The sequence below is a fragment of the Sinocyclocheilus anshuiensis genome, unplaced genomic scaffold (assembly GCF_001515605.1).
Source record: "Sinocyclocheilus anshuiensis isolate Anshui unplaced genomic scaffold, SAMN03320099.WGS_v1.1 scaffold1994, whole genome shotgun sequence".
Lineage (NCBI taxonomy): Eukaryota > Metazoa > Chordata > Actinopteri > Cypriniformes > Cyprinidae > Sinocyclocheilus > Sinocyclocheilus anshuiensis.
The window spans coordinates 758,794-769,851 of NW_015548215.1; the positions used below are offsets into that span (position 1 = coordinate 758,794).

At 39.2% G+C, this 11,058-nt stretch overlaps 1 protein-coding gene across 1 annotated transcript in view; it reads left to right on the top strand.

The window, feature by feature from the left end:
* The window catches only part of LOC107653889 (protein APCDD1-like), a 10,053-nt gene extending 2,531 nt beyond the window's left edge, over positions 1-7,522 (top strand). Inside the window, exons 4-6 of the mRNA XM_016440756.1 lie at positions 12-178; positions 5,062-5,377; positions 6,717-7,522. Of these exons, the coding sequence (XP_016296242.1) occupies positions 12-178; positions 5,062-5,377; positions 6,717-7,147 (914 nt within the window). The 3' untranslated portion in view covers positions 7,148-7,522. The remainder of the gene's footprint in view (positions 1-11; positions 179-5,061; positions 5,378-6,716) is intronic.
* The last annotated feature ends 3,536 nt before the right edge of the window (positions 7,523-11,058 follow it).

Here is an 11,058-nt window from a genome sequence, read left to right on the forward strand (position 1 = left end):
CCGCGGCTTAGACTTCAGCATGCAGGAGCTGCAGCTGATGCGGCTGGAGCGGAGCGGTCACCATGGCGACCCCAGCAGACAGATAGAGGAGCTGTTCCTGGGAGACGTTCACACGGTGCGCGCTCAGAGGAGACTCCACCAGCCCGCGGGCTACCAGACCCCCCTACAGAGCGCCAAGGTCAGCAGGCTGACGTCTGCACCGCTGCACATGCATGCGCTCGATTAGCACAGCACATTAATATTGAGCGAGAGCGAAGAGAGAGTCGCACACTGTCACCTGGAGTAAGAAAGAAGCGCTTAAAACAGAGTCTCTACTTCAGCATATCAGCACATTTTCACATGGATTTAAAGTCAACATTAAATGTTTTATTTTCCTGATGCGTGTAAATAACTTGCTTAGTTTGATCAGTGGCCCTTCATCCCGTTTCACGCAGGAATACGTCACAAAATGACTTTAAATGATTTAAAGACAAAACAAGCATTAATATATGCTAAAACAACAAAAAATCTAGATACGTCTTATTTTAATTGACTCTTCTTTCAAGAAATTGTTTAAAATAAGATAAAACAAGCATTAAAAAATACACTAAAACAACTAAAAATCAAGATGCATCTTATTTTAATTCACTCTTCTTTCAAGAAATGGTTTAAAATAAGATAAAATAAGCATTAAATACACTAAAACAAGTAAAAATTACTTATTTTAATTCATTTTTTGGCCTTTGAACAAAGTAACAAAGATTCACACGGTCTTGAGAAACATGAGGAAGCCTAATTTTAAAAGTGATTTCTAGACCTGAAAATGTGATGGACATGAATACAGTCTTAATATTCCATGTGCATTTTTATACAAATAAACACTTTTCTAGTCGTGCAAAACTCTAAAATATCTTATTGCATAGAAATGGTCAGTAAAACAGCAACTTTAACTGTGATTATGTGCTGGAGATCAGATGCCACAGACCACAGATGTGAGGTTACTGATAATTATTACTGATTTAGGGAAATCAACACACTTGAATGAAGTTGTTTCTCTTGATCTTCAAAAGCTTTGAAACTAAAGCAGGGGTCCGGAGGGCCTCAAGATGACTTAAAATGATTAGTAAATTAATTAATTAAAAAGAGTGAAAAAACCCAGAGGAGCATTCAGTTCCTAAAACCTCTGGAATCCCGAAACCTGTTTTCATTTCAGATATAATTATTTTAGCGGCTTATTTTAATATCCTAGTTTGAAACCCAAACCAGGGTCCTTTAAATGTTGCTAGAAAGTTTGATTTAAAGCTTCTGCTGGAATTATAATTTGCACCTGTAGATGATTTTCAATTATGAGTTGTAATTTGACATGACAGACTGTCTGGATTCACAAACGCGTTAAACTTCAGCCTTAAAATAAAACCCGGCGAAGCTGAAAAATACATGAAGCTTTCGACAGAAGAATGATTAATTCATGAAGTGCCATGTTCGCTGAAGTACAAGTCTGTATAATACATAACATTGTACTTAATTTGGGAAGTGGCATCGCCTGTGATTAATTCATGCGAGCCGCCGGCTGTCACGCATTCATCCGGAGCCTCCGCCGCTATCACCGACCCGTTCGCCAGCTCTCTCTGAGCCCGGATGCTTCCCCGGTGTCGCTAAAGAGCGTGATTCGAGCCGTGTCGGCCGCTCGTCTCCCGTCTGCTTCAAAGGGAATGTGGAAATAGTGTGTGCGAAGGCCAGCGCTCTGGATTGCGGCTCTATCCGAGCGCCGAAGCTGGGAGATGAGCTTTTTCTGATGGATTCATTTCTTTTATGTGTGCGCCCCCCCCACCACCGGCGCTCGCCGCAGCTAAAAGAGCTCGGGAAGCATGTAATGCAATGTTAATGCATTCTAGTTCAGCCTGAATTATTGATGGCCGGCCGACTCCAGTAAGAGACGTGTAGAGGAGAGTCCCGCTGTCTGTCAGCTCTCGGATTGATTGAGATTAAATCAAAGCCGCTCTATAATCGAGTGACGCTCAGAATTATGATTCAGAACTGTCCTTGCGTCTGTCAGCTTCTAACTTCTCTTTCTGTGCTGCCTTTTTGCATTGATCTGTGCATGCATGTCTTGCAAACTAGTGTTACTTTAAAATCATTGATAAACAATTATAGTTCATATTTTAAAGTCGATTTTGTTTTCAGTTTAGCTAGTTTCAGTAATTTTGTTTGGGTTTGTTTTAGTACTTTAAACTAAACGAATGAAAAATGTTGCCTTGGCAACTAGCTGAATTTTTTTTTTAAATCTATTTTATTTCAGTTAACATTTATTTTAAGATGGTTTTAGCTTTAGTATAGTTAACTATAACAATCCTGGTTTAGCTTTCTATTATTTTCTACTAATTCTACTGGTTTGTCACCAACATAATCTTATCATAGATTTAGTTTTTGACACGTTTTTTACTGATGCTTCCAAAGTTTATTACAAGAAAAATGGTTTATACACTGCAAAAATTAACTATTATTAGAACTATTATTATTTCCTGGATTTAATTTGTTGAGAGAACTCAAATATCTAAATTGTCACTTATAACAAACAACTTATTTCAAGTCGACTAAACTTAAAATGTTAAGGCAGCATGAACACTTTAAGTTAAAATTAAAAATAGTGTAGATTTGGATGCATCAATAAAATGTGTTGACTAGAAACCAATCAGTACATTACATCACATTGGTTTCCTGCAAAGAATGAATAAAGTTACATTATTGCATAATTAAGAAAAACAATAGTGAAGAAAACGTAATAGTGTAAAGCAGTAGACCATGGTGCTGGCAACACCAAGGTCATGGGTTCGATTCCCAGCGAATGCATGGACTGATAACATGCATAGCTTAGTTGCAATGTAAGTCTCTCTGAATAAAAGTGTCTACCAAATGCATAAAAGTTAATGTAAAAATATAAATATTTACAGTAAATACACACAAAAAAATGCATTGCAAAATGAAATGGATCATGTAAAAACAGCATAATTCTTAAGTGGTGTTAGGTTAAGTAACTTATGTTTGAGATGTTCAGATTGGGTTTGCTGGTCAGTCCTCCGTATTTCTGCAGCTTCACCTGCTGCTCTGCTGTTTAGCTCTTGCTTGTGTTGGAAGGGTTTTATTTCCGTTCGGTCTCATTGGGTCGGTGCATTGCATGCTAAATCAGATTCAGATGGGCTGAATAATCTGAGCAGTCGGGTTCTCTCCGGAGGCTCCGGGTGTGTGAAGCAGAAGCAGGTTCTCTGTGCTGAAGCTCGTCGATAACCTCTGAATGATTAACCAGTTTAATATGCCAGGTCAAGTTTATTTATATAGCGCTTGCTTCTCAGCAGCAGTAAGCAGACAAACAGTGTCAGGATTCAGGATTTTCAGATGTGATGTTCTGCATGCTGTGTCAGTGTCATCATGGATGATTGGTTTAGTGATGGTCTGTCTCACACTGACGCCCTATGATCTTTGGTCTTTATTTTCTCTGGGAAACCTCAAATATATAGTATGGAAAAAATAAAAAAGCTAATTGCGACTTTTTATCTTACAATTCCGACTTTTTGTTGCAATTCTGATTTGATATATAATTTATTCTCACAATTTTCTCAGAATTGTCTAAACTGCAATATAAAGTCAGAATTGTGAGAAAAAAAGTCTAAATTGCGATATAAAGTAAAAATGGTGAGAAAAGTCAAAATGGTGAGAAAAGTCAAAATGGTGAGAAAAGTCAAAATTGTAAGAAAAGTCAAAATTGGGATAAAGTCAAAATTGCGACATAAAGTCAAAATTGTAAGAAAAGTCAAAATTGCGATATAAAGTTAAAATTGTGAGAAAAAAGTCAAAATTGCGATATTAAGTCAAAATTGTAAGAAAAGTCAAAATCGCGATATAAAGTCAAAATTGTGAGGAAAAAAAGTCAAAATTGCGATATGAAGTCAAAATTCTAAGAAAAGTCAAAATTCTAAGAAAAGTCAAAATTGCGATATAAAGTCAAAATTGTGAGAAAAAAGTCAAAATTGCGATATAGTCAAAATTGTAAGAAAAGTCAAAACTGCGATATAAAGTCAAAATTGCGATATAAAGTCAAAATTGTAAGAAAAGTCAAAACTGCGATATAAAGTCAAAATTGCGATATAAAGTCAAAATTGTAAGAAAAGTCAAAATTGCGATATAAAGTCAAAATTGTGAGGAAAAAAAATCAAAATTGCGATATAAAGTCAAAATTGTGAGGAAAAAAAGTCAAAATTGCGATATGAAGTCAAAATTGTGAGAAAAAAGTCAAAATTGCGATATAAAGTCAGAATTGTGAGAAAAAAGTCAAAATTGCGATATAAAGTCAAAATTGTGAGAAAAAAAGTCAAAATTGCGATATAAAGCAAAATTGTGAGGAAAAAAAGTCAAAATTGCGATATGAAGTCAAAATTGTAAGAAAAGTCTAAATTGTAAGAAAAGTAAATTGTAAGAAAAGTCAAAATTGTGAGGAAAAAATGTCAAAATTGCGATATGAAGTCAAAATTGTAAGAAAAGTCAAAATTGTGATATAAAGTCAAAATTGTGAGAAAAAAGTCAAAATTGCGATATAAAGTCAAAATTGTGAGAGAAAAGTAAAAATTGCGATATAAAGTCAAAATTGTGAGAAAAAAGTCAAAATTGCGATATAAAGTCAAAATTGTAAGAAAAATCAAAAAATTGCGATATAAAGTCAAAATTGTGAGAAAAAAGTCAAAATTTTGATATGAAGTCAAAATTGTGATTAAAAACTCAGAATTGTGAGATAAAAGAGTCAAACGTGTGATATGAAGTCAGAATTGCGAGATAAAAACTCAGAATTCCGACTTTTTTCTTGTAATTCAGTTTTATTCGAGTTTATGTCTTGCAATTCTGATTTTATATCTCAATTTTTATTAGAATTAAGAAGAAAAGTCCAAATTGTGAGATTTGAAATTGCGCAAAGTTGCAATGATAATATGATAATATACAAATATATGACAAAAAGTATACAAATAAATAAAAATCACAGCCACACAGTAAGACCAGGAGCATGAAGAGTGAGTTTCAGATGATGTTTTTCAGGCCGAGCGCTGTGGAGTCTGTCGGATCGTGTCTTCGGCGGATCTTCATCATCCTCCGGTGCTGTCAGCTCGGCCCGAGCGTCCGGTGCGTCTGCAGGGAGACTGGGTGAGCACGCGGTGCGAGGTGCGTCCGGGAGTCCTCTTCCTCACCCGACAGCTGACCTTCCACGAGGACCGCCAGACCTGGACCGGACAGTACGAGCACTTCTCTGACCCGGTCTGCCGTCACCCCACCTTCAGCATCTCAGCCAGCGGACGCTACAGCCGCGGAGCTCCATCTGCAGACATCGGGGGCGCCGTCCAGTTCACCTTCACCGGTCAGTCACCGATATCACCAGCTGATTCATCAGTGCTTTAACACAGCGCTTTTGGGGTTGAAACATTGACATATGCAAATGAGGCATTCTCTAATTAAATATGCACATATTTCTGAACGTTGGATAAACTCAGGTTCAAATTCTAGTTTGATTTTGACGTCATTATTGGAGTTAAAGTTTTTTCCAGAGGGGGTTTTGGATTTCTCTTTTCATCACTCCATAAATCAGAAAATACTGTCAACAGACAGAAAACAGGAGTAAAATGTTGTATAAATCAGTGAAATATGAACAAACCTTCAGAACATAGAGAGGAATAAAACTGTAAAGTGTGCTGTTTGTAAGAGAATATGGATTGGATTGGAATTGAAATCTACAGATGCAAATAGATAAAGTGCAATAAAAAAAGTATTTTAGACATTTTCTATGAAAGCCCGTTTTCATCGTGGAATAAAAAAATATTCCAGTTCTTTTCTTGCAGTTCAAGATAAATACTCACAATTCTGGTTTTTCCCCTCCTTGGCATAAAAAAGATAATTGCAATGTTTTATATCGCAATTCTGACTTTTTTCTGGAATTTTTGACTTCGTATCTTGCAATTCTGACTTTTTTCTCAGTTTTTTTTTTCTCAGAATTGCAAGAAAAAAAGTCAGAATTGTGAGAAGTCATAATTACCAAGCTTCTACAGTAAGACGACGTTATGAAAGTGAAATAGACGTCAAAACTGACTAGTGCGTTAAAAAACACTCAGAATTCTGACTTCTTTTGCTTGCAATTCATTTTTTTTAAGTTATCTTGCCATTCTGACTTTATATCTCACAATTTTGGAAAAAATTATTGAGAAAAAAAAGTCAGCATCATGAGATAAAAAGTTGCAATTACTTTTTTTTTTTTTTATTTTGTGATGCAAACAGGCTTCCATTATATACAAATAAAAAAAATAAAATAAACTATATATATATATATTTATGTGTCCCTGCAGCACAAAAGCAGTGTTAAGTCGCTGGGGTATATTTGTAGCATTATATATCACCAAATATATACAATTAAACTACCATCACAACCATTTTACTTCTGCAAGATGCATTTCTTACTGATAGAGGATAGTGAATGAGAATCAGTGTAGGCTGGGATCTGTCTGCATCCGTGAGGATTGGATTGAATGATGATTAAAAGCGTCTCTGTATGACGGTGGATGGGAAAGCATCATTCAGGTTACCGCTTTTAATCTTTTTGATTTCGCGGTGGAAACAAGTTATTAATAAAGCAACAGACCTCAAACCTGAGCATTAGTTTGAGTTTCTCTCCTCTTCATCTGTATAATGCCGTGGCTCTCCTGCAGTGACGCACATGACGGTGACGCCCATGGATGAGGCCACCGCGTCTCTGCTGAAGGTGCTCCGCGGGCGTGCGTGTGGGGCCGAGGGCTCGTGGCAGCGGGGCGTTCCCCAGGACGTGACCTCCACCTCGGGCTGCGCGGCGCTGGGCGTGCGTCTGCCTCACACCGAGTACGAGCTCTTCAGCATGGGCCAGGACCCGTCGGGACGCAGCCTCCTCTACAATGGCCAGAGACCCAGCGACGGCTCCAGTCCGGACCGGCCCGAGAGACGGCCCACCAGCTTCCAGCCGCCGCTGATCCGCTGCAGCACTGGGCAGACGGGCGAGCGCCGCGGGGGGCGAGAGGGAGACCAGCGCTTCACACTGAACGCCAGCTGCGGCTCAAACACACTGCACGGACTCGTGCCGCTGATCCTGCTGCTAGTCTTCATGTAGAGACCGAGATCGCCCAGTTTATCCCGTTTGCACTAGCTCACCAAGCTGCTCGCACGATTTAGGATCAAAACGTGACCAAAAACTAACCATCCAACAGACTCCCTTCATTGTGCTTTGGGCAGCTTGTGAAGGTCGTGACCCATGCATGCGCTCTGATCCTGTACAGCGTCACATTCACTGGAGCTCATCATTCATCAGCAATCACAGTTCATGCTCTAGATTCACAGACGCTCCAGAGCTGCTGATTTCATGCAGAACCGCCGTCTGCAGTCAGTGTTGGATTGTGTTTTAGAGGACCCTATTGAAACCCTGTCCCATGACGTCCACAGAAATGAACACAGAATGAACACGTGATCAGGGTTATTATCGTTAACTGAAACCAAAACTGTTAAAAAAAGAAACATTTTCGTTACTTGAAATGAAATGTTACCTAAAATAAAATATATTTCTAATTTCTGCTAGTTGCCAAGGCAACATTTATCATTTTCATAGTTTAACTTGATGTACTAAAATAACTAAAATTGAAAAGTATACACTACCAGTCACCAAGCCTGCATTTATTTGATCAGAAATACAGCAAAAGCAGTAAAATAGTGAAATATTATTATAATTTCAAACAGCTGTTTTCTATGTGAATATCTGTTAAACTGTAATGTATTTCTGTGATGCGCAGCTGTATTTTCAGCATCATTACGCCAGTCTTCAGTGTCACATGATCTTCAGAAATCATTCTAATATGCTGATTTGCTGCTCAAGAAACATTTCTGATTATTATCAATGTTGAAAACAGCCGAGTAGAATTTTTCAGGATTCACAGATGAACAGAAAGTTCAGAAGAACAGCATTTATCTGAAATAGAAATCTTTTGTAACATTATAAATGCCTTTAATGTCACTTTTGATCAATTCAAAGCATCCTTGCTAAATGTATTCATTTCGATCATTTCTTTCTCAAAAAAAAAAATAAAAATACTGACTCCAAGCTTTTGAATGGTAGAGTGTATAATGTTACAAAAGCTTTCTATTTCAGATAAATGCTTATCTTTGGATCTTATTTTAAAATATTAAAAATATTTCACAATTTTACAGTTTTTGCTGTATTTCTGATCAAATAAATGCTCGGTGAGCAGAAGAGACTTCTTTAAAACACATTAAAAAACCTACTGTTCAAAAACTTTTAACTGGTAGTGCACATACATTACAAAATAAAATTAACAATATTAAAATTATTAGTTTATAAAAAATTAATTTAAAATTAAAATGAGAACAGAAAATGTAAATAAAAACCTAATTCGCAATATTAATGAAAACTAATATTTAAATTATACTAAAATATAACATTTTGGTTTGGAGAAGTTTTAAAGAATAATGGACAATTTTTGACTCAGTCTAATCATAAAACACATTTATTGTACACATTTCTGGCGCTGGATCATGTAATAGTGAGAAAGACATTTATTGTGTGTTCAGCAGCTGACTGGATCTCATGCACGGATCAGAGACGAAGCGCAGACAGCATGAAGAGTGTTAAAGATTCTTTATTTCAGCATGTTAAACACCACGGGACAGGACTGCAAACCTGATCTATTCAGTCAAGATGCCTCACAATCGAATATATTATAATTTGCATAAAGAAAACTCCATGAAATGATTCGAATCGTCTGCATTTGTGTTCGTGAGGGGAAACGCGGCAGACATCGTCACATTCAAGAAAACAAACGTGGAAATGTGTGTAACGTCACAAAGTAGCAAAGACGATCGGCTTGTGTTTGTATGACGATGAATCTGCATTGCTTCCCATATTCTCAAAAGAATCCAAAGAACATGTACATGACACTTAAAACATTCCATTAAACTCTTAATAAAACCACAGAGAGAAAGAGAAACACGTCCTTTTATTGATTGATAGGTTGTTTTTTCCACTGGGCTGCTAGTGATGCTCGGACAAATGGACAATTTCTTCTTCCCCGACCCCAGAGAAACCCACCCGGAACCACAGACGGCGGAAAAGAGGGAGACGAGACGAGCCGCCAGCCCGCTTCTGAGAGTGTGAGAGTGCGTGTGTGTGTGTACACGTGTGAGTGTGTGAGTGCGTGTGTGTGTACACGTGTGTGTGTGTGAGTGCGTGTGTGTGTGTGTGAGAGAGCGAGTGAGTGAGTGTGTATACGTGTGTGTATGAGTGTGAGTGAGTCTGTGTGAGTGCGTGTGAGTGTCTGTGTGTGTGAGTGTCTGTGAGTGTGTGTGTGTGTACATGTGTGTGTGTGTGAGAGAGAGTGAGTGAGTGTGTATACGTGTGTATGAGTGTGAGTGAGTCTGTGTGCGTGTGAGTGTGAGTGCGTGTGAGCGTGTGTGTGAGTGTATATGAGTGAGTGTGTATACGTGTGTATGAGTGTGAGTGAGTCTGTGTGCGTGTGAGTGTGAGTGCGTGTGAGCGTGTGTGTGAGTGTATATGAGTGAGTGTGTATACGTGTGTATGAGTGTGAGTGAGTCTGTGTGCGTGTGAGTGTGAGTGCGTGTGAGCGTGTGTGTGAGTGTATATGAGTGAGTGTGTATGAGCGAGTGTGTACGTGTGAGTCTGTGTGAGTGTGTGTGTGTGTGTATGAGTGAGTCTGTGCGAGTGTGTGTACGTGTGAGTGTGTGTGTGTGTATATGTGTGTGTATGAGTGCGAGTGAGTGTGTGTGTGAGTGAGTGAGTATGAGCGAGTGTCTGTATGAGTGCGTGTGTATGAGCGAGTGTGTGTGTGTGTGTGTGTGTATGTATATATATATGAGCGAGTGTGCGTGTGTGAGTGTGCGTGTGTGTGAGTGAGCATGTGTGTGAGTGTGTGTGAGAGTGTGTGTGTGAGTCTGTGTGTATATGAGAGTGTGAGTGTGTGAGTGTGTGAGAGAGTGTGTGAGTGTCTGTGTATATGAGAGTGTGAGTGTGTACATGTGTGTGTGTGTGAGAGAGAGTGAGTGAGTGTGTATACGTGTGTATGAGTGTGAGTGAGTCTGTGTGAGTGTGAGTGTGAGTGCGTGTGAGCGTGTGTGTGAGTGTATATGAGTGAGTGTGTATGAGCGAGTGTGTACGTGTGAGTCTGTGTGAGTGTGTGTGTGTGTGTATGAGTGAGTCTGTGCGAGTGTGTGTACGTGTGAGTGTGTGTGTGTGTATATGTGTGTGTATGAGTGCGAGTGAGTGTGTGTGTGAGTGAGTGAGTATGAGCGAGTGTCTGTATGAGTGCGTGTGTATGAGCGAGTGTGTGTGTGTGTGTGTGTGTATGTATATATATATGAGCGAGTGTGCGTGTGTGAGTGTGCGTGTGTGTGAGTGAGCATGTGTGTGAGTGTGTGTGAGAGTGTGTGTGTGAGTCTGTGTGTATATGAGAGTGTGAGTGTGTGAGTGTGTGAGAGAGTGTGTGAGTGTCTGTGTATATGAGAGTGTGAGTGTGTACATGTGTGTGTGTGTGAGAGAGAGTGAGTGAGTGTGTATACGTGTGTATGAGTGTGAGTGAGTCTGTGTGAGCGTGTGTGTGAGTGTATATGAGTGAGTGTGTATGAGCGAGTGTGTACGTGTGAGTCTGTGTGAGTGTGTGTGTGTGTGTATGAGTGAGTCTGTGCGAGTGTGTGTACGTGTGAGTGTGTGTGTGTGTATATGTGTGTGTATGAGTGCGAGTGAGTGTGTGTGTGAGTGAGTGAGTATGAGCGAGTGTCTGTATGAGTGCGTGTGTATGAGCGAGTGTGTGTGTGTGTGTGTGTGTATGTATATATATATGAGCGAGTGTGCGTGTGTGAGTGTGCGTGTGTGTGAGTGAGCATGTGTGTGAGTGTGTGTGAGAGTGTGTGTGTGAGTCTGTGTGTGTGTATGTGTGTATATGAGAGTGTGAGTGTGTGAGAGAGTGTGTGTGTGCGAGAGAGTGTGTGTGTGCATGTGTG